A 24,930-nucleotide genomic window follows, 5' to 3' on the forward strand; every position below is an offset into this window, starting at 1 on the left:
CAAATTCTTCTTTCTGTTGAAAGAGTATATATATATATATATATGTATGCGCATGTATATATATTATACATATGGGTGCCAAAATTATAGAGGACATGCAGTTAAAAAATAACAACAAAGAACGCTTGCCGGAATTTTGGATGATCTACAGAAATCATGCCAGAAACAGATGTAGTCGTTTACTTTACGAGGCAAGGAGAAAAATAGCTGGAAAGTGCCACTGCCGATGAATTTGCTGTTTTGTATACAACGGTTTTAGGTCAAGGTTGGATGGAGCTTTTTGGATACTTGTTTCCTCTAGTGCACCCTCCTATGTGTTTTGTAGATGAAAGTTTACTTTTCGAGAATAGGCCTCGATATATTCGCATGTGTTTTATGATCGCACAATTTTTTGCCATCTTTGACCACTTTGTTCATGCTGGGCTCCTCTCAGTTTAGGAACATCGTACTTCCGTAATTTGTCATCAGCAACCTCTCAATTTATGTCTCGTTCCAGTCATCTCTAGGGATTCGTCTACTCAGGTTGCGTTTTACTCACGTGATATGCCTGCTAAACCAATCGTCATCGGCACCGGGAAGCCGGTAGCCAGCCCAGGCCGGCCGTCTGTGCTTTCCGGGTATAGGCTATCGAATGATCCGCTGGAACCGAACACCTCTTACGGCATTTACGCAGTAACCGAAAGCTACGTGGACGATGTCTCAGAGGATGTGGTGTCAGGCTTCCTGGTGCTGCATACAGAATTGGTTACGAAGGCGTTCAGTTCATCCAAGCGCGTGCATAAAATCGACAAGACTGTTTTGGGCGTCAGTCTATCCATTTTACTGTTTATGTTGGCCGTTCTACTGCTTGGCACGGTTACCTACTGTGTGTGCTCTCGAAACGGATTGGGCGAGGTGAGTTCCCGTTTTACTGGTTTTCTTTTGAATTTCCATCAGAACTCGGTTTGATAACGCAAATGCGGAAACAATTCTGGATAAGCGCTTTCAGTGTTTGCAAGCCTCAGCTACAAACAAGATGGTGTAGGAACACGGATATGACCGACTCATGTATGGCGTGTTTATTTTAAGTAATTTTCAATTCCACAGCTTTCTGTAGATTCCACGAGTATTTTCTGTATGGACATATATCCTCAAGTAATTTCAATAGTTCATACAAGTACTCTTGTCTGTGCACTCTTGGCGATACTTTTGGCTCCCTCACCTCGCTATACGGGTTAGTACGGTTTCTGTAAGTAAAGCTAGGTAGTGAAAGCTTGCCTCCGAATAATAACCCGTAGTCACGGGTCTTATAGAAGCATTATTGGACTTTTTTCTAACGTCTGGTCAGAGAATTGTACGGACAACAAAACAGCATTTCTTATAGGGGCTGCAACCAAAGATAGAACTGTGTAACGACATAGATAGCGAGGTATTAGTAGTGTTTTCTACTCTAGAACGGCGGTTGATGACGGTCTATCCCGACTTCATATTATTCCGATTTAGTCAATGAACCGCAGATAACACGAGAGAATTAATAAGATCATCCATTATCCTATAGGGAAGTTAAAGCCTTTTTTTGGACCTTCTCAAAGAGGACCTACTGACATCGAACGATTTGTGACACTTGGGAAGCTATCAACACCCAAAATGTCATGCCAACAATTTTGAGTTTTCGACGCATGCCCACCCAGTTGTCAGGAGAAAGCTGAATTTGAGTGTGCCTAATGGAACAAGGTGCGGTTAATCTAACAGCATTAAGAGTGTTGCTATTTATACTCACATTCTTTCCACAGCTGGATTTTAGTTGGTATCAGCTGGTGCTAAATTCAGGCTAATCACTGGACCTGACGGTGGAATGAAAGCATAATAAATGAGCTAGACTGTGGTCATTTTGCGGTATTTGATGAATCTCTCATTTCCACAAAGGCGTTCAGGGATCCACGCAATAGATGTGGGGTTATTAGCCAATAACGGTTACGTGTGTACTGAAAGCCAACTAACTCTTTTGCTCGGGCAAAGAACCGATGATATGTCAAGGTCGTATTCGGTACCCGCAAGGGTAATGTGGGATGCCACACCCTAGCGTGGTGCAATGACCCTTTCAGGATCTTGACGCGGTGTGTTTGATGAAGCTCATTAGCCGCACAGTGCTCTCAGCTGCAAAACCTTTACGAATGGAGTAAAACTTTTTGCGCCAAAATGTTGCATTTTGTTGCTCAAACAAAAAACCATCCTTATCTACGTTCAGACTTTCGCAGCTCACCAAAGTCCATTGTCCACTGAAGCAACCATACCTTTGGCGGAAAAGTCTGATGGAATAATTTTCCAGCATCGCTAAGACCCCGGGATGCCTGAATGGGGCTCAAATGTTTGGACTGGTACTCTGAACTCAATTACCCGATTGCTTTAGTCCATCAGGGACACATCATAGCTTTCGAAAATTCGATTCCATTGTGTGAATACTGAGCGCCGTGTTTGATAGGGTGGGGTTGATACCCTCACTTTGTGCGCCGTTAGTCCAGTCATCCGACCGTCGAAACCCACTTGTTCCCCACATGTGTGGACACGTGGGGCTGTGCATAGGCATAGTTGCATGGAAGCCGTCAAAACTGCCATCTCCCCCAGCACATGAGTGTGCAACAGACAGGAGATCTAGCCTCCTGTGGCTGAGACTAGATAGACAGCTGAGTCAGACTATCGGAGATGCACCTCATATCGGCTTATGTGTACGGCACGGACAAACCAGTTGAACCATATCAACTACGCCGGTTTAGGGGATAGACAGACATGACGCAGTCGACCTCGCCAACCGAATGATCGATAGCTAAGTTGGACGCACAACCGGGACACGACGGCGATAGGCCAGCTGTGCCTGTGGCATCTTCCGTTCGAAACGCGAGCGTTCTCGACTGTGTTAAACGATCCTGTCGTCTGCAGCTCCTGGTTTGACTGTCAGGTGGACTGCTGCCATTGGACCGCAAGTATTACTTGATCAGGAAAATTCGACCCTTTCGCACCGTTCTGCTGGACACCTGTACACTTCGAAAAAAGTGAATTAAGTGGTGATTTCCCTAAACTTCATATAGTAGTGTGACTAATCCATCTACTAACAATTGCATGGCATACTGTAACACTACATGAAACATTGCCATCGGTGAGCAGTACGAAAGCATAGAACGGAGTATTTTTCCGGTGGTGCGTTTTTTTCAACCCAGGAAGGTCTGTTGAACGTTCTCCCCCTCCCCATATCTCATGGATCTCCGTCATCCAAATGCAACCACCACGATACCTACCGTACTCTAGTTTTCCTCACTGGCTGACGATACGTCAGCACATGCGTCGGTCTACTGGGCTTGAGTACTCAAGCCGGCAGACGGGTCGTCGCATTTAATTTCACAAGCCCATTTTCAGTGAGCACAGTAGACCACTCTGGCAGATAAGCGAACCACCATATCGACACGCTCAGATGAACGTAAAGCGAAGCTAGTCTTGCAAGGATCGGTTCGTGATGAATAGGCTACAATCGGGCATTGGCAAACGTGTTTGATAGGGTGGGGTTGATACCCTCACTTTGTGCGCCGTTAGTCCAGTCATCCGACCGTCGAAACCCACTTGTTCCCCACATGTGTGGACACGTGGGGCTGTGCATAGGCATAGTTGCATGGAAGCCGTCAAAACTGCCATCTCCCCCAGCACATGAGTGTGCAACAGACAGGAGATCTAGCCTCCTGTGGCTGAGACTAGATAGACAGCTGAGTCAGACTATCGGAGATGCACCTCATATCGGCTTATGTGTACGGCACGGACAAACCAGTTGAACCATATCAACTACGCCGGTTTAGGGGATAGACAGACATGACGCAGTCGACCTCGCCAACCGAATGATCGATAGCTAAGTTGGACGCACAACCGGGACACGACGGCGATAGGCCAGCTGTGCCTGTGGCATCTTCCGTTCGAAACGCGAGCGTTCTCGACTGTGTTAAACGATCCTGTCGTCTGCAGCTCCTGGTTTGACTGTCAGGTGGACTGCTGCCATTGGACCGCAAGTATTACTTGATCAGGAAAATTCGACCCTTTCGCACCGTTCTGCTGGACACCTGTACACTTCGAAAAAAGTGAATTAAGTGGTGATTTCCCTAAACTTCATATAGTAGTGTGACTAATCCATCTACTAACAATTGCATGGCATACTGTAACACTACATGAAACATTGCCATCGGTGAGCAGTACGAAAGCATAGAACGGAGTATTTTTCCGGTGGTGCGTTTTTTTCAACCCAGGAAGGTCTGTTGAACGTTCTCCCCCTCCCCATATCTCATGGATCTCCGTCATCCAAATGCAACCACCACGATACCTACCGTACTCTAGTTTTCCTCACTGGCTGACGATACGTCAGCACATGCGTCGGTCTACTGGGCTTGAGTACTCAAGCCGGCAGACGGGTCGTCGCATTTAATTTCACAAGCCCATTTTCAGTGAGCACAGTAGACCACTCTGGCAGATAAGCGAACCACCATATCGACACGCTCAGATGAACGTAAAGCGAAGCTAGTCTTGCAAGGATCGGTTCGTGATGAATAGGCTACAATCGGGCATTGGCAAACCAGTCATCCCTTCGACGGTTTGGTGGACTTCATAGCCGGTCACCCGAGATCCAGCTGAGAATAGCATAGCATGAATGTTAGGCTACTTCGTGCAAAACACAAGCCTTTTAACCAATTGAGATGAAATCCCAAGGGAATGTGTGAAAGTAAACTTAGTGGAATCATGAAACCACCAGCACCGAACTTGAGGCAGAAGCCAGTCGCCATGTCCCCGAGGATGATTTAGCAATTCTATTTTTAAGAGTTGTTATTACTGTGACCGGATCCCAACCTTGTCTTATCATGCCCGTTTGGGTAACTCATGCACTAGAGCTTGGCATTCGTCTTTAAATGAAACTGACAGCAAACCACCCAGACCAAGGGATTTGTGGCGTCTCAGGATCATTAGCACTGATGGGATTCCTGATTCTGCTAATTGGGGACTGTCTATGGGCAATGAAACGTTTTACTTGAAATATGGAATAGTAGTAATTCTCAATAGGTTGCTACACTATTACTGAAAGAGTTCAGTCTAGTAGCCATGTGTGGTTCCAGATTGTAGATTGTGGACTTCCAGTTCACCTTGCTTTTGGTCTAAGTTTTGTTAAACATTTTACTGCCGGTCTAGCGAGTAAGTCTAAACGATAATCAGACGATACTTATGTTGGATGCTACTCATGATTTCACCCAACAAACCTCTCTATGTTTCCTCAACTGACTCCAAAAGGGTGAAATTCTGAGTCATACCGATAAACCCGATTGCATGTTTCTATGACTATCAAGCAGTTTCTAGGAACAGGCCGAAATCCAGCTTCTACATTAGTGTGATGCATATCTTTGCAAGAAAAATCATCATCCACACTAGAACTTTGCATGGATCGGGGGACTATTTCTGTCCAATACTTTCGAAGGCTTTGTAGTTCGCCCTATCTAGCCACAGTCTTTGAGGTGAGGGATATCCAGAAAGTCTAGGAGATCGTCAATACAACTCTAAATGAACTATAAAATAGTCTGCCAACAAAAATGTGCGCATCTGAGGGAACTCCAGGAGGTTTCAAACCCGTGACCTCCCGGCCAGTAGTTGAAGATCGAACCTTTCGGCCACAAACCGTTGGTCAGTGTTGTGTTTAACTAGCTCTGAGACTGGATATAGCGCTACTCGTCCCTCAATCACGGAATCAACACCACGTTGGCACGTGTCCTCTGACTCCTCAAGTGACGACCTTAGATGGAAATTCCACTCGTTCGTGAAATTGCTTTTCATGTGAGCTGCTTATAGACTCTTGATAGTGTGGGGAAACTTTGGAACTTTCTCAATTGAACTCTCTTCCTACGGGCGAAGCGAATCTATGCCGGAAAGCCGAAGAAGATAGTTCAGCTGTTTCATTCAGTCATTCTCGGCTTTTCACCATTCACTTGCAGGAACAAATCTCAGTTGATATAATCCCTAATACTCCTCATATTACCAATAACTCTACTTTATACCGACTACCTTTTGAATCAGCATGCTGGTTGTATCGTTTCATTCAGTTAGCTAACCGACCTATTTGAACGAATTGAGATCCACCGTGTGACCTCACCCCTTTCTCAAGACGTTAATTATTCTCGTATTCGAAAAAGACTGAACAAAGTAGGTTTCAAATCCTCAAGATATCAGCTTCACATTGTGTCCAACATTCTTGTTGGAGCTCGTTTACCAAATAGCAAGCTGATTTTTGCAGCGCGCATGGTTGCACGGATCAGGGAATCGCGACAAAATTGGGAGCACACAGCAGTTCACCAACTACGGTAGCGAAACAACAGTGTTGAACACTGTTAAACTGTCAGCGTTCGGCAACGGCGCACGAGTGTTTCATTCCTCTAAAGTCGTGCTACTTTCGACGCGGTCGTTAGCGCTGTTCCTCGGAGGAGACCATATCGGATATATTTACAAGTTTATGTAGATAATGTACTTAGAAATGCCAAAAAATGTCCGGTGGTACAGAAAGCACGTGCTATAGGATGAAAGACATTTTTGTATCCACATATACCAGGCTTGCAGTTGAGGTCACGGACCGCTTTGCGGTACCGAATCCTACTGCATTCACCCGGTAATTCCCGATCGGAGGATTATTTTTCCGGGTCCAAGCGCTTCAGTTGCCATTGAGCTACTAAATTAAGAGAGTGGTTTTTCGACTTTGCTAATTACACCGTGCTCAGCTCACAAGAAAATGCTCTCCCGCAAATGACAGTGTGGGATCGGAACTGTCTCAGGGAGACAATATAAGAACCAGAACTACGTGGCGGAGAACTTAATACAGTGTGAAGATTGGAGGGTCGTGATAACTATACGTTGGGTCAAATATGTATCTCTGATTGGCCTTTGTGGAGGACTCGCCTCTATTCACATCTCCCTTGACTTTCATGGGTGAACTGCTTCATCATCATCGTCATCATCATCATCATCAGTATCACCATCATGATTGACAGTATGAACCCAGTATTCAGCACCAATGCTTTGCTGCCGCATCGCCTACCCTGATGTGACATCTCTGCCGGCGGTGAACTGACCTAATAAACAGCCTGTTACGAGGGCAAGAATGACATGCATAAGGGAGACTTATGACCATGACTTAATATCAGTACATGCTTGAAGGACAGGCGTGAAAGGCACTGGAGATATTTCTCCAGGAAAATGAAAGCTGGCATTACTTTTACGGAAGACGAAACTCTGTAGACATTCTTCTACCGTTGTCTTCAAAACACCTCGCTCTTATCTGATAGTGGCGACGAGTAAAGAATGCAAAAGTACAACAATGGGATCCGGATAATGGAAACAGTACCAAAATGCAACTCATGAGTAAGCTACGTTTGCTCCGTGGGAACAGAACCATGACAAATATCAAGACTGAAAGAACCGCCACGGAAAAAAACCTTCAACACTGAAGCGAAACATGTAACATTCTGTTTTTACTCACTGATGATAAAGTTATCCTGGCATCGGTATATGGGTGGATAGTCGTTAGCCCACTCTAACTGTTAACAGCACGCTGTAGCTTCCACGACCATGCTAACGTTAGGTTTTTCGGGTTGAATAAGGTCTGACTTGCTGAATTAATGAGGTACATTGCTATCTTCTAGTTTCTGGATATCAGGCAGGTTTTCTTCTACCTTTAGAAACACCGGAACACAGTGCAATTTAACTGAAGATGAACTTTAAACTAATCAAAGTAGTACTAAACAATCTCGTTATTTCAGAACGAACTTACTGAATTGTGGAGGGAGGAAAATCGATTTATTGAAACAATTTTTCACTTCGTTTATGCCATTTGATAGGTTTCGCGTGGGAAATCGGTCGCCAGAAGCGGATTTCCTTCATCAATCTACAAATGCTTTTTAAATTCTTTATTTAAACTTTGTCCGTATTGGAAGTTTATGCGCGAGTTGTAATGAATTCTTAGCTAGAATACATAGTTTTGTGGCATTGGAGCCTTGGTAACAGAGATTCCATTCGCAAAGTGGAAGGCGCTCTGATAAACACCGAGGCAGAGCGCTGATAATGCGGTGAGTGTGATATGGGGCATGCAAAACCACATCGGAATCAAAAAGTCAAATAATGTGACATCTCACACTTGAGGTTGCCATGTTGTTTCGTTGATGTTTTGAGAAATACCACAAAACGCTATCACCCGGACACAGAGAAAACATCTTCACAGCGTATTGTCGATCACCTCTTTCAGGAAAGTCTTTTGTTGATTACCTAAAGGAGTCTACCGTAGAACATCACCCAACCCATGTTCTAATATTCCGTTATATTCGAACCCTTTTTTCTATCGTAGACAAAGTTCATTGCGGTGCTTTCTTGTTACTCATCTTATGGTTTTCTCCCTTGCAGCGGGGGTCATACTTAACAAGCAAGAGCCCTTACGCACAAACGTCTGCTAGAACAAACACTTTTGCGGACGAATATGATCGTCTGCTTCCCAAATCCTACGCTTGGTGGAGTGTTCCGGTGGACGTTCGTGAACCCCGTTATCTCATTATCGATCCCGAGAAGGGACCGTCAAGCACACTTGTTGGAACATGGTCAAAAAAGGAATTGTCCGATACGTTTGTGCGCGAGTACGCCAGGTGAGCTTTGTTCAATAAATTATCCGCTTTTATGATTTGTTTCTCCCAGTTATTCGTTGAATGCAGTGCAATACTTGTTCCCTTTCCCCCGAAGGAGGGTGAGTCAGCTCTAGGATTATCCCGAATCACTGATACCTACGAAGCACGCTTAGCCTTAAAATATTAGTATAGCCAAGAATTTTCTGTTCCATACTTTTTCCCTCAGAACACATGGAGACAAACTGGCTCGGCGACATCCATGACTATTGAGAAATAGGTTTTGACTTGCCCCTCTGAATGACTGCAACATATTGAGTAGTCCTGATTTCTAAATGTGATTGATCGCGGGTGAAGTCAGTTTAAAGATGATGCAAGGAAAATTTGTTTTCCTATCTGTGGCCCACTTTCCCTCTCTGACCATGAGTTTGCTAATCCCAAACTTATAAACTGCCAACAATGTTTAAGTCGATGTGGAGTAAACGGTGTAACGGAAGACTTCTTTATTTCACGAAATTTAAAGATAACCATAGCCTGTGTATTACCATAACGTATCACATCTGTATCATTCCACGCCACTTTCTGGCCAGTGGACATTTTGTTGGCTTCAGCCAACAAAACAGGCCGGTCCCTGAAGCTAAACCAAAAATAATTCATTTGAAGGTATGGAGTTTTTCACTTCAGGAATTTTCTTAGTGCTAGGTCTGTTTTGAATGCGTACTACAGCGGTCTCTCGTAGAGTGCAGCTTGTTCAATTGGACAAGGTCTGAAAGTTGTCAAATGCCTCGAATTATAAAGTCTATTCATACCCTTAGTTTCAACTCACCTTGACATGTAAAAACTCGAAATCTTGAAGATATGGTGTTTTTTTCCATGTTTAACAATAGCTATGAACAGAAATATATTGAGATATTGGTGATTCGTGTGCGCAAATGGTTGTAGGTCAGTTGGCTTTTGATCTGTTCGCTGGGCTAGACAATTTGCTTGCAAGCAGCAATCGGGCTAACATCATCGGTGTGCGGTTGGATGGGTAGTTCCACCTTTCCTTCGTATGCTTGTGTAGTTGGTAAAAGAATAGTTAATATCTTAATCAGACAATTACACCAAGAGATATCATCCACTCTTTAATCAACTTAATAAACGTAAGCAGCTGAAGAGAAACTACCCACCTAATCAAACACTGATGTTGTCCCCATGACTGGTGACGAAACGTCAGCAAGCAGATAGCCAAAGTCGGCGAACAGATTAACAGTCGCCTGATCTACAGCCACTTACAAACCTTTTAAAACATATAGTGCGCTCTCATCCATAAATTCCCAAGCGTGGTTGCTTATGTGAATATTGTGTACATTGGCTGAAAGTCAACTTTTTGGGCTAAAAACCACATTCAGTAGTGATTGTGGTCTAAGTATACATGCTTTATTAGTATACCGGTTATAGTTTACAAGCGATACTCAAGGCTTGAGAAAAAAGCATGCAGTGGCCCGTAGTGATTTTTCTTTAATCTGACGTCCATCATAAAACCATTCTCAGTTCGCTGCCAGGTTGAGCGTAATCACGCTCACTTTTGCGTGCTCAGTTGCGACAAGGTGGTATTCACCGTTCATCCAGAGTGATAATACGATCAGACTATCTACAGAGCGTTGTAACCAAACGGTACTATCGTGATTGGGCTCATAAATTTCCCTGTCCCGTTTACCAAGACGCCGAACTACATCGCCGTCATCGACAGCAAAAATGCCAATAACAAAAACTTGGACACGCATTTTCTTGGAAGACATATGGACAATAAGCCACCCACAGAAGTGACCATCCAAAAGGCAACGTATCAATATCACTTTAGTGTTGAACTTAATTCTGCTGTAAGCAACTCCGTATCCCAAACTTAAGGTTTGCCTTCCTTACGAAGATACGACTATAGCATTGCCCAAGTAAACATCAGGGAAGCGTGAAACACAAATAACCATAGATAAGATTAGAGTACCCACCAGAGTGAGCTATTTAGAGGTTCTAAAAATGAGTATGCATCAGGACAACATGCATTTTTCTTAAAGATAAGAAAAAACGCCATACATATACCCAGAGGATGGGGCATGTGAATGCACTCGTACACGATGAAATCGTTATCTTCTAAATCGCCTAACTAACCGAATGCGACTCTACTGTAGTTGCACAAAATTTCACGCAATTCTATAGACTGATTTTCTTGTCTTTTATTCCGTTTGTGCGTCATGGGATGTGTTGGTTGGCGCTCTCTAAGTAAATTTCTGCTTCTAGTAATGTAAGGCTTGTCCATATATATATATATATATATATATATGGACAAGCCTTACATTACTAGAAGCAGAAATTTTTTTAACTCTGGTCTCAGCTAGGATAGGTCACCTGATGTGAGTCCATAGGTTCTCTCAAACTAATTCTAGTTAGTTAACTTTGGTAATCACCGGGTCTCTCTTGGGAAACAGCCATAGTTTCACTCTGTCCAAAAGTTTCCTTAGCCGATGTTTACCGTATTCCTCCCGGATACAGCCACTGTTCTCTGATAAGTTGATCCATTTCCTTACAGTAATCACACAATTTCTGGGGTTTCAACTACCTACTTTCTCGACTGACTTATTTTTCAAGTTCCGATACACTGCGAAAGTCGACTGATTTCTGTCTAGAAGAGATATGATGGGACACTAGCAGGCATCTCTAAAACAACACTCATTACTTCGCTAGGTCATGATGCACTGCTGTCAATTTTCCGGGACCGTTCCGTGTTTCGGCTTCGAAATTCCCATTGATAAGTTATGTTGTTGGTTTGTATGCCACATACAACAGACACCAAATCTTCAGCATTCTAATGGAGAGTGAAGGAAGTTAAACGGCCCACTTCGGGGATAGGTCGTGCAGCTACCCACTTCTGGAAGTACCATCTGATGCAACAGATCTAAGTACGTGTTGCCTGAGAAGAGATGAAGGAAAGGAAGACGAATTTGAGAAGGTTGAGTCGAAATTTAATGTCCCAGTTGAGTTTTATGATCTGCAAATTTCAATTCCACTTTGATACACATTGCTGTAGCTTACCCGTCTAATCGATCAGATGTCTATGTGCGAGCACTGCAAACCGTGATAATTTACCATGTAAACCACACAGTCGCTGTGAAGTTTTAACTGGGACGATTTTCATTTCTGTGAACCAAACGTGGTCCAAAGCCTAATAGAATTAGGGTACTGAATGCATACATTGACCGTGTTTATCAACATTCCATTCACATAACTAGGGCCGCTACCAATACATTCACGCAGCGTGACTCCCAAGGAACATTGATCGAACTTGGAGTTCGTCAGTTTAAGGAAAATGTGGACAACTTATTGCATGCCGGTCAGGCTAAGCGGGATAAAACCAAATTGGTATGCAACCATTGTATTTGTCGTAGATAGGAGAACGTTTAAGTCTTTCTTGAAGAGATTTTAACCAAGATTACCTCGAAATTCTGTCAAGGATCCGAGGTGAGAGACGATAACTCCAGGATCCTTAAACTTTACAAGAGCTCATTGGTTTTCTTTCTCTGGGGTGGGGGACGACTACATAGGCTAATTTTTGTTGTCAAGACGGTTATCTGTCTATCCACCCAATGAGGCCCAATAGGTGCACCGCTTTCTCTGATTCGTGAGATTGTAGAACGGAAGAATGTCATTTAGGAGCAGTACTTGCGTTAGCCTGTTTGTTTTTGTTTATTTATACGCTGTCGTTTTCTCCGTTTCTCTTGACCTAAGTATCCCTTTGGGTCTCAAATACCCGCACAAAGCCGGCGAAATGAGAGCAAACAAACCGAAAAATCGCATCCAGTCCGTATTACCGTACGACCACAACCGTGTTGCCCTGAAGCGTTCACCCGATTCCGGTGACTCAGACTATATAAACGCGAGCTTCGTGGATGGCTATATGCGTCGTCGAGCCTATATAGCTTCCCAGAGTCCCTTCGATACTCCGACAGCCTGCGACTTTTGGCTGATGGTATTTCAACGCAATGTATCTCAGATTGTCATGTTAACCAATTTGGTTGAAGACGGAACACTCAAGTGTTGCCAGTACTGGCCTGATGTAAGAAAATTCTAGTTTCCCTCGTTTCCGCCAGCTTGGTCTAGTGTGCGAATTTGGGAGCATATCGTTGATGGCAAATAAGCTCATGAATAAATATATCATATTGTTTTTCGTGTACAAATCACTATGGGTTTTTCATTTCATTGGCCGAATTATGCACGTTGCTGAAAGCACGTGCCAAGACGGCGATCGGAAACGGAAGAGATACCCAAACACTACGGCTCGATTGTCTGATGTGGTATCCACGAGTCTGCGTAGGCTGCTTCATTCAACCAAAGCAGGTTGCTTTCGCAGCGTACCCAACAAATCTTAATTTTTTGACGAAATGGTGACAATTCGTCCGTAGCAGCACATTCAATCCCACTACAACACATGCAACACACCGCACAGTTTCCCTCCATCGATGTTGTACATCGAGATGTCGAGATGTCTAAGTGGTTGGAGCAAAAATGTACCTACCGGAAGGTCCATGTTTCGAACCTGACCTCTGCCTCTCGACTTCCCCTGTCTAGGCTTGGGCAACTTGGCAGTATTCAAGTCCTCGTGCTTCCTTCTGGTAGCACGGCAGTTGGACGCAGAAAGGGTGCTGCAGTTGAACGTTGTAATCCTACTAGGTCCTACAAGTTAGAAGTAACTTGCAGAAGTTTTTTCATCTATTTGAACCAAGTTTAGCGATTATGACATTAAAATGACTTCCCTTGGCAGTATCAAGTCCTCGTGCTTCCTTCTGGTAGCACGGCAGTTGGACGCAGAAAGGGTGCTGCAGTTGAACGTTGTAATCCTACTAGGTCCTACAAGTTAGAAGTAACTTGCAGAAGTTTTTTCATCTATTTGAACCAAGTTTAGCGATTATGACATTAAAATGACTTCCGTTGTGCCTGTGTCCAGTAGCCATTAAGTTCCATTTTCTCGCCGAACCGTTTCGCACCATAATCAGCTAAGGCTGCGTGGAATGCGGAAAAGTTCCGAAGTTCCACAAAACAAAGAAAACTCATATTACTATATATATATATATATTATTACTAATAGCGTGTGAACAATGAGGGTCGCTTAGCGGGATGTGCCGTATCTGATGCACTTGTTAGTCGTTCAATCAGAGGTGTGATGGACAGTAATACAGAGAAGTTTAAATGGCCTTAAAATATTCCACTTTATGCGCTCTCCAGTACCCAGCAGAATATACTTTTACCGGTAGAGACATCACCCAGTAAGACGCTTCTAGAAACTCGTCTAATTGCATTATACACTATTTTAAATAGGTTTATCTTGTTACCATTCGAAGGACATCTACTGTCTAAACAATCAGTCTATGTTCTTTGGTGTACAAGTGAGATACGAGGTAGCTAAAAATATTACCCTTATTTTTAAATCTCACGTTATCATTTATTAGAATGATCCCATGTTGTCCGCCGTCTCTCATAAGGTGACTAAGTGTAGAAGTTTTGACACTTAGTTTGTAGATTTTACACTGCTATTTGAACTATAATATGCATACACCCTAGTTTATTAGTTCTGCTTGATAATATTTTTATGAGGTATATAGAAAACTTTCCGTCGGATTATGCGTTATCCAGATTGAATGAATGTAGTGGGTGACGGGGAATGATGTTGCAGAGTAGCCTTTCTTCCAAAGGGTCTCACAGTGAATGACGGTATCGCAGTGTTATTCGCGGATCGCGACGAATGCAAAGGAAAACAAACCAGCTAATCAATATATTTTGTGTGTTCACTTAGAAATACATCCAAAGAACACATCCGCCATCAATTTCAGTTAGCCACCAGAGCTAAACTGGAAATTTAATGACTTTAAATGTGATCGACATCAGACAGTGACTCCACCCCCAGTAGAGATTACCGCGGGAAAACGGGCGCATTTAGTCTCTCTAGAGGATTTTGTAAGCTATTGTGGATTGCCAGCTAGGGGTGGCTTTTCTTCAGGCGACTGCCTTAAAGTGATTACTGTGGTCGGCTTTTATTTATCTTTTTTTCTTCAGATTCTCAAAGCTAACTAGGAGCTGGAAAGCTTTCAATGTGTACTTTGGACAGTCCAACCGCGAAAGCAAATATTCACACTAAAAAACCCACTAACCCACATCAGGGTGATAGAATGACTGATCATCGGAGGTAAAGTAATAATTGGGAATTGAAGTTAACCACTCAACCGTTAAGTCGCACATGTGTGACAGTAATTTAGGATGTGATGTCCTCCAAAATTGTTTTAGAAAACTGTCTGAAACGCCTGCCTTTTCAAGAAAAAAAACAGCTCCCTCTGTGGGAAGGTGACTTTCGATACCCTGTAGACTGGCTGGAGCACATTTGAAACCATCTGTATCGGTCCAAGCGCAAAGCAATATCTGTCTGAATAAAACGAGTACTCAATCTTAAAGATATGGACTAATGAAGCGGGGGTGGACTGAACGATTCAAGTAAAATGATAATTCTCCGGCCAAGAAAGACCAAAGTTGTTTTGGATACAAATCTCGGACCACGTGGTTCGCTAAATTTACACCGGTTTGAACACTCCTGATTTTCGGTTGTGGACCAGGTGGTGGTCACTCAGCTCATCGGGGTTAGTAACTGGTAAAGTTTTCGTTGTCGTGAGCCCTGGAATCTCAGTCGTAAATCGATGTTTACCAGTCGTTGTCCTGTGGAAATTCGAGCCAGAGAAACAGATGTTAAAGTGACCAACCTCCAGCCTAGCGAAGTAATACATTCCAAATAGAGAATGAAGGATAGGTATAGTCTAGGGATGATTTTATAAGAGATCAAGTCATCGTATGCTCAAATGTAATGACACATGACAATTAGAAAATATTTTGACCGTTTTAGTTTGCGCTGTTTGAATCCGTATAGATTTCGCTGCGCACAACACTATCCCGAAATTTGGAGCAAAAGGAAGACTCAGCAAAGGACTGTATCCAGTATTTTGGTAACCTGATTGTTCAGGCAGTGGATCTCATCGCCTATGCGCATTTCACCATCCGGCATTTCCTCATCACAGACAGCACCACGCGTGTCTCACAGCGCGTCGTTCAGTATCATTTTCAAAGTTGGGGAGCACCGCCAGACAATAAGGGTTACACAAATGCTGACGGTAGCAGCAGCAACCTTCCAAAGGAATGCGAATTAGGCAATACAAACGTGTCTTGCTTTGTTGATGATGACCCAACTGGAACAGCTGCAGATTTATTTTCACACAATACATCTTCCACTTCGGTGGTGCAATTCGATATGCTGGCATTCATTGAGTTCTACTATCGAGTGAAGACAGCAAGTCGTCCGGAGGACGGCCCTGTCGTAGTTCATTGTGGCACAGGTAGGTTATTTTTATACTTCCAAAGCCGATGTAGTTTATCTTGCAGAATTGACTTTCATACATATCACTGTGGTTTAAGGTGTAAATTGGAAGATCGATCATAACATTTTTTGCAGTGAGGAAGTTATGGAATCATATCGTAACTATGCACACAATCCCCATTTTTCGGCTACTTGTTTATTAGGCAAGCAGTTATCGTTGAAAAAGGTTATCTGGGTGACGTGAAAACGCCAAGAATTCAGTGACTTCTAACAAGGGAGATCTTGAAAGCACAGTATTCGCTTTTGTGGTATCCTGTTGGATCTCACTAAGGTTTTGTCGTTCTCTCTGCACTTAAATCACCAGGCCCACGATACATGACAAAATATAAAAAACTATCCAATACTATGCACCTAAATGGGCTGTCACACAAATTAATGCGACTTAGCCCACGGCTACCTTGTGTTCAATGGAAGATATCTTCGGGATAGATGATTGTAAATCCTTGGGTGGCATAGTGCCAGGACATGTAGGGCAATTATAGTAGTTACACCCCCCCCCCCGGTGGCAAAAAACTGGTGGATCAGCCATCGAAAATTTAGTAAATCCAGGATGATGCTAAGGAACCTAGGGTTGTTCTGCACCACAAATTATTTATACACTTAGCAAGTTCACTCCAAACTCCTAGTGGATGACTAGGTATCAAGTAGTGGAACGAGTTCAAGACACAAAAACAAGGAATTAAACGGTAATCTAGACGGATTATGGTCGAGAGAATTGTCGCTTTCAGATAATTTCTGAGCTGATGATATATTTCAAACGAAGCAAATCGCTTGAAACAGCCCGTTCACTTTGTATTAAAAATATAAGTCAGCACCCCAATCGTGAATTGCCATACTTTGCTTTACGTTGTAGCGAGAGAAATCGCCAAACTGGCCTCCAGTTGTGAATCCACTGCAATTGTCTTTCGAATTCAATTGGACTGACAAAAGAAAATCAAATTCTTCTCTTAACTTGTAACAAAAATCACATTGAAATTTCATTATTTTCATTCGGGATTGCTTGATTTTTTGACTGCCTTGTTTTTTTTTCGGAAACGATCTATTCCCTAAACTGAAGATCATGAAGTTGATTGCTGGCAACTTGCTTGTCGAGCGACCAACAATCGTCAGACGCACTTGAGCCAACATTACTTCCAATAACTAATATCGTCCGTCAGATACCGCTGCGACACTCACTTGAGAAGCTTTGACTGATGATGTCATCGAAACGTTTAATTTGTTTTAATCTCACAGACTATTACTGAGTGAGGCTGTGTTACCTCACTGATTTTCTTACGATATGATATATATATATATATATATATACCAGATATGAGAGGTATAACCATCTTTTGTTGTCAGGAGCGCAGCTCACTTCCAGCACGTTCCGCAAGGTGACGATGTCGTCGATACAACCCCGGACAGGGAGAAATCTAGCTTGATTCTCGCGCATGTGATGCCCTCAATGATGAATCAACTCCCATAGGATAATCCCAGACATCACATTGGAAGTTACAGCTATTATTTCGATGCCCCGGTGTTTTCCGCATAATGTTCTTGCATGTGTGTTATTCCAAACTCATACTGTGCTTTCTTCATTCTTAATTTCCTTACACCCTTTCTCAGGATTTTCACGCACTGGGCTTTATATGGCTTTTGACGTGCTGCTTCAACAAGCAACCCATGAACAAGTGGTCAGCGCTGCTCGGCAATGCGCCACTTTGACAAAGGCTCGGGCTAATATGTTTCGCTCTGCGCAGTACTACATGCTCCTGTATGATATGCTGTTCGAGGCGCTAATTGCTGGACACAACATTGTCAATTTGGATGTGCTGAGTACATACCGCACGGTACGAACCTGAGTGACCAAAGTAGTATGAAACACCACGACGTTCACCGCATTGGTTGATAATTTATTCAAAACTAACGGTTGATGGAGACTAATGTCAATCTAGGATGGTTAGGCGGACAATTAGCCGTTTTCTTCGGTTTTCGAGTTGAAGATTCCTCAGATTGTCCAGGTTACAGCGGCTCAGTCATCTCCGGGCAAGGGACGCAATGCTCAGTTGAATCAGCGTAGAGTTTTGAATAGCGTTATGGTAAACCTCGCTCACTTTTTGGCCCACACCATTTTGAAGCTGTTTTCATTACCTGGTTTAAAGAGACTGTCTCACGTGACAGGACCAGTTGGTTTCAGGACGCACTCAGGTAGACGGTGTTCAGAATTGAAGGAACAATCAAGTGTTAATGCTGAATACCGTATTACACAACCCGCATCTCCGAGAATATCTGTACTAAATTCGATGCAAATGAAGACGAAAAGACAGCGTCGAGTTGGATGTCTAATTATTTACTAGATTATGATGCAACGCACGACGTTAATACACTGCGGTTCATTGCTGGACGTTCCAGTCACCGCGGATGAACTTCAGGAGTGTAATACTCGGAAAAACCGGTAAAGCAGAAAAGAAAGTTAAACTGACAGTCACCGTTTGAAGGACGCCGTTGGATGAGTCAGCTGTTTTGTCAGGACAGTACCAACCGGACTAACCAGACCTGGGATGTGTTGACTTCAGCCTCAAACCTAAACACTGAAATCAAGTGACGTCTTTGTGATGTTAGATATCATTTGGGCCTCTTCTCTATTTCTTGTAACTCTAGCTATTCGGCTCCTGGGGAGGGCCACTCAAAGCGGTCAGAAGGTTGAGCAATAAACCTCGGTACGTTGCCGTTGTTTTGTTTCGTCATAATCCAACCATTCACCGGTCTGTTTATATGAGGCACACATGGACTGGTTGGTACTCACACTAGATTTGTGCAATCGAGTAAAATGAGGATTAGTGCGAGCTATGTATGAGAGAGCCAGAAGGATATATTTACAGGACACAATAAACATACTTCGTCACTTGGACGAAGTGTTACTCTCAAACGCTTATTCGAAGGTAGTACCATACTCCGAAATCCCAAACATATCATGTTAGGGATAGGGATGATATGATACTTGGAATAAGTGACAAAATGGGTTTTCACAATCATAAAGGAAAGTACTCACAAGGTTGTTGAAAACTCTTCGGCAGCCCACGACCGGCTTCGTCCTTGTTGGGGCTCATCAGGTAGGCGCACTCCCCGAGTTTCAGTCAACCTTATTCAAAAAGGTTTGGAGCCGATTGAGAAGCCATCGTTTCAGAAATGTCTGGTGAATAATCGTTTTTTTAGTTGGACAGCTTTTCGCTTTTGACAAGGTAGCTTCATCAGGCCAAGTAAGCAGGCTACCAAATTGGCCGGGTTATAAGGCATATGTGGAGCCAATCAGTAATTCATTTCCAGATTATCGCACGGGATCAGTTTTGAGTGTCAATTAACGGCTCTTGTCGGTTAGTGTGGTTGCCGGGCCTTCCAGTGTTAACACAATTGAAGGCAGGAAACTGACAAGAGTGTGGAGAACGGTCTTGGGTCAATCAAACTAAGTTGTCGCAACACCGACAAGCTCACGAAGACCAAGGAAAATCTACCAGTGGCACCCGCGGTGAATTATCACTTGAAGCGCCCTGAATTGGAAGATTAAGCACAAGAGCCGATCGAAACTAATTTGAAACTCCAACCCATCAGTTCAAGATTTTGACAACCACACTAGCCGACAAAAGCCGTTAATTGACACTCAACAGTGATGCAGTGTGATAACCTGAATGGTTCCCTGACTGTCTTATAACCTGGGCAATTTGGTGACCTGTTCGCTTGGCCTGATGAAGCTTTTGTGTCAAAAGTGAAACGCTGCCCACAAGAAAAAACCAGCAATTGTTTACCAAATCCTCCTTTAACGACTAAATGGGTTGTTGAAGCAAAACTCGGTCCCAACATGACCTATTATTGGTCTTCTGGTCTGCTAGTTGAACTGTTTCCTGGTTTGTGGATGCCCTTGAGACTTAACCTCTCCGGTACCCCCACCCTGAACTTTGTTCGTTTGTCTCCACAGTGAGCCTGGTGTCAGGCTCGGCCCGAGCTGACTTAGTGTGTCCATTGATTTGTGTACTCGCTTGTAGGGGCGAGTAGAAAGGGTCGATTTCGATGTTTCGGTTGACTGAACCATTTGCGGAGTACCACGCATCTAAGAATTCCACCTCGAATATCACTCACCGACTCACTCAACTACTGCTTGGGTGATTACGTGTGACGACACTGGATTCATTCTAAAACCATGGTCCGTAATTCACTTAGCATGATCGGGCACTGTAGCGCTATGCGGGGTACTTTCACCCTGGAACCTAATAGTTTATGATGACGTATTGTCAAAAACTCCCACCAACTGTTTTACACACTGTACAAAAACTTTTGAATCTTCCAGCTGAATCATAAGAACGGTAAGCTTGGTCGATCGTTCCTGTGGGAGCAGTGGTCCGTGTTGCACCTATTTTCTCCGCCTCCCGACCCCGACAAGGACTTGAGGGTGGCGTTAGCAGCATCAAACGCTCGACGAAATCGTTATGGACGAGAGATAGATTTGTTGCCTGCTGAACGCTGGCGCCCACACCTTCGACCACATGCAGGTGCGCCCGACTGGACTGATTACATCAATGCTGTATTTCTTGACGGTACGAACCTCAGAGACGATTTAATTTTGACCCAGACGCCACTGGCCACGACGGTGGATGACTTCTGGTCTCTCGTTGACGAAGAAAAGGTGTGTTTCTCACGACCTTATTGAGGTTAATAACGTTTCCCAGTTCTCACACACGATTAACTGCAGTACGTTATCGAAATTCGGTTGCTCTAGACTGAACTATTCTGTGACAATTACTGTCTATGTGATTGTACGAAAGTAAGACTAGCAAGCAGCATAGGTCAATCAAATAAAACCTAAGATCTTCTCTTTTTATTCCGTCATAATAGATTTCTTGTATTGTGGATATGGAGCCGTTCGGTTACGGCACCAAGGGTGCAGTTCGGTATTGGCCTCTCCGAGCAGGCGAAATAAACTCTGAACCACTTTTTGAGGGCTCTTCAGATGAAGAGAGAATGCGGTCTGATACTCAGTCGGACGCTGAAGATGCAGCTGCAACACGCAGTCCGTGGTGTCCGATGGTTCATGGTTACCTTGAAGTGTGCCAAGTTGGGTCGCTTACGCCGGTAATTTTGGGCCATTCGGGTCGTAAACTTAGCACTTCACATCACGGGATCTACCGACGCCGTCTTCTGGTACGTTGTGTGGAGCATCGCAACAAGTCGAATTATTTGGATTTCCATGAACGCTGCAGGCGACGTGAGGTACTCATCTTTCATTTTGTGGGAGACTGGAACACAACTACACAAGTAAGCCAATCTTGAGCATACTGCATCACAGATCCAAACAGTGACATATGAACAAGTTATTTTCAATCGGGGAGAAACTTCTTACCGTGAGCTAAAACTTTTCGTGCTTTAATTTTGTTAGTGACTTAAGACTTTGGGTTTCTAATATCATTCATTTTTGAAGAGCATGGTCACAAACATAAAAGTGAATGCAAGCGATGAATGCGAAAGAGTAACAGGAGAATACGAGAGAAAAGAGAGAAACGTCTCATTCGAAATCATGCCAAGAACAGTTCCAGTCTGATGAGGTGAATCCAAAAGTATGTGAAGATTTTGGTATGGCAACACGCGTCTAAAGACCAACAACCGAAGAAAGGACAAACAATGGTGAATGCTCTTCAAGGCGCGGTAGGCGCTAGCACAGTCAGGACTCGCACATCGGACACAAAGTGTCCGTCATCCTGTGTCTGGTGTGAGATTAAATGCCTGGGGTACTTTTACTATAGATTTTGGGAACTCGAATATTCACTTTAGCGCTCACTCTCACTGAGAATCTTATTTCATCTGGACGCAATGTGTTGGTTGGAGCCAGCCAAGCCAGTCACGCTAGTAGCGTGCTCTTTGCCCACATTGATACTGTAAATCACCAGATACAAATATTTGAGGTATTCACGGTAATTTGTGGGCAACCTATCCACCAATGGCCATTGCCATTCGACCAAGTTTGTCGCACCATTGTTTCGTCAAAAATAGATCAGATAGTTCGTGTTAAACCGATTCGCTCTGCATATACAAAATAGCCCGACAGTGTTCGAACAAATCCGGAATGCTTGCATCACGCCTGTGAATGGCCTCCATTGTATAGATCTTTGCTTCGTGTGGACATTCTGCATAAAACCATCTGACGCTAACCCGACAGTTGAAATGCTTCTATAGTTCATTTGTCTTTCAGTTGGATATCAATCTATATAAGCGAAATCTATTCAGATACTGTATGGTAGTCTAATTACCGGGACGCCTCAGCAAAACGGCAAGTCACTTAAGGATAAAAAATCCGTCAGGTGCAGAATAGTCCCCCTTTGTTTGTGCCCAATAGTGTCAACACACTTGGTACTTACAAGCTAATCTGGCTTGCTACGGACATCAGAAGTATCACAGTAGGCAGTGATCCCACAAGATGTTTTCTACTTGGTGGGACAGTACACCTACCAAACAGGATCGAGCAATTTTTCATGGCGGCGTCTCCAATCTGCGTTGATTAGAATTGAGAACGATATGTCAGGAGCTAAGCACTTCATGCTTGCTCCCAGTATGGAACAGTAACTTCTTTAACAAAAGAATGCGGTTCATTTGGCTTCGCCATTGAGTAATGTTTGCCCAGCGGACATTCTAACCATTTTTATTACCCATAGTTTTGTATTCTGTCTCCTTATGGAAACATAACTTAGGGGGAAATAAAGCTATCTCCTACTTCGAAGCGTCGTATGTTTGTATTTTCGGGCCAAGGCGAAGCCACAGTCACAAATAATCAGAGAACAATGTATGTGCGCATTGAAACATTTCGATGAGATGTCCAGACGGACTACCACTTCAAAACAAATTAAAAGATCCATCGAGATTTTCAAACTGTGGTTAATCATCGCTGATTTATGGTACATTTTGTGATCGATAGGTTGACAGACAATAGCTAATTCTATTGAAATGTTCCAACGAGCGAATTTGGATAACCAACAGTTTATTACATTTTCAACCATTTCATGTTGTCATTACAACCACCAACCCGTAAAATATCTCTGGACAGATTCCCGAATCCCGAGCTGCTATAGTTAGACTGCTTGAGGCAATTCGGTTGGAACGAGGCACTGGACCGTTACTTATCCATTGCTTGGATGGCGCTACTCGGAGTGGTCTTCTGGCCGTTTGTCACTTGCTTGCCGAACGCATGACGCGAGACCACTATGTGGATTTGTTCCATGTGATCAAGTCAGTGAAGATCCGGCGTCGAGCTGTTCTTGCCTCACAGGTACAGTTAGCTCAGTTTCTACAATGTAATCAATCCACCACAAAATGCACTATTGCTTCATTTGTATGCTGTTATTCATCTAATTCTTACTCTGCTTTATTTAGCTATTCGGGATATTTTTCGTGGTATTGTGATTCCAGCGATGGCATTACATTCAACGTACTGACAAACAGTATGTCAAGTTTAGGCACACCATCATCGGTGCAGAACTCAGGACCTACATCATGTTTTAGGATGTGGGTTGGCGACAGATGATCAATCAGTGGGTTGGTTCACAGCAGTTAAGTGCATTTAAAAAGGCCGTTCAGAAGGAGATGGGAGGAGTTATATTCTTGGTTTGTGAATAAAACGGACCCGTAATGTGTCGTTCAGAAACGAGCACTTCATCAAATCCATAAATTCAGGTCTGATAGTGACCAATGGATTACGAGCCCTGCCGGTCTGTGCACACTGTTAAGCTGATGGTTTATCATTTTATTTTTGGAATCCGATTAGTAAGACGATATTTTCTCGAGGAAGGCATCACAGGTGGGAATTCAGCACCATTGGTGCAACGAACTTAAGGGGGCTCTTTCATGTGTTTCTTATAAGAGCACTTCATCCAGAACTTAGACAAAATACCCCTTTACGAGTGATACTCACCACAGTTCCAGTGTACACAACTACTGTCAACTCACATGCCTCCGGAAGGCCAACCCCGGTCAGACTGTAGACTGTTGTCCTGTAAAAAAGCGATCCTGACAGCTATTTTATACTCCTGTTTTGGGAACCAGCCCCATCCTAGTTGTGCCAACCGAAACACCGCTGAGTTCCCACTGCACTCCAAAAGAGCTTTGTACGTGTCTAGAGAACCCAATTCCCAAATGTTTTGCCGACATTCTTGGTGTACAAGAATTTGTTGGTCCCAGTCAGATTCGGACAAAACACGTAGTAAGCGTAATCCCCAAAAAGTGGTCAGACATCGGCTGCACAGTGGGGACCCAAGAGACTGAATCATCAACACTCTGTAGGCCAGTGCTGTCGCAGTGTCAACAACACAGTTGTGCCATAGCGTCATCAACAAGTAACCTCTTAGGAGAGTCAGCTTCAGATTACGTCTCTCCTATTAAAATCCACCAAAAATGACCAATAATCCAGAAATCCCAACTGACTTCCCCGATGAAGTTCGCACCGAAGCTTTCCGACTCTATTGCCAGAACGTACCTGATCCAACCTCTTTCCCAACTGTCTATCGAGGGGATGAAGAAGCACCATGGTTACAGCTTTGCAAACACACAAGGGTTTCTGTTAAGGCAAGTGAATTGACACGACTAAATAGAAGTCTATATATACCCCAGATCCACCCCAGGTTATCTCGTGTAATGTTAACCTGACTGGTCAAAACATTCCTCCTGGTGACAAATCCTCCAGGGAGCCACATCTAAACGTATCTCTGGACCAAACGAGATTAAACGCAACCAATAAAAACAAAAGAACTCAGTGACTTCAACTGTTTCGCCAGTAATCAGCATGACTTTAGTCATGGGGAATATAATTATATATAT

The 24,930-nt window shown here is 43.5% G+C and overlaps 1 protein-coding gene across 1 annotated transcript in view; it reads left to right on the plus strand.

Moving 5' to 3' along the window:
* The window catches only part of T265_07038 (hypothetical protein), a gene marked incomplete at both ends in the record, with an annotated part of 73,522 nt that overhangs the window by 45,487 nt on the left and 3,105 nt on the right, over positions 1 to 24,930 (plus strand). The window contains 8 exons of the mRNA XM_009172462.1: positions 497 to 894; positions 8,440 to 8,675; positions 12,414 to 12,741; positions 15,595 to 16,057; positions 17,704 to 17,927; positions 20,420 to 20,755; positions 20,965 to 21,384; positions 23,165 to 23,386. Coding sequence (XP_009170726.1) covers positions 497 to 894; positions 8,440 to 8,675; positions 12,414 to 12,741; positions 15,595 to 16,057; positions 17,704 to 17,927; positions 20,420 to 20,755; positions 20,965 to 21,384; positions 23,165 to 23,386 — 2,627 coding nt within the window. The remainder of the gene's footprint in view (positions 1 to 496; positions 895 to 8,439; positions 8,676 to 12,413; positions 12,742 to 15,594; positions 16,058 to 17,703; positions 17,928 to 20,419; positions 20,756 to 20,964; positions 21,385 to 23,164; positions 23,387 to 24,930) is intronic.

Source organism: Opisthorchis viverrini (genome assembly GCF_000715545.1).
Source record: "Opisthorchis viverrini unplaced genomic scaffold opera_v5_158, whole genome shotgun sequence".
In the NCBI taxonomy this organism is placed as follows: domain Eukaryota; kingdom Metazoa; phylum Platyhelminthes; class Trematoda; order Opisthorchiida; family Opisthorchiidae; genus Opisthorchis; species Opisthorchis viverrini.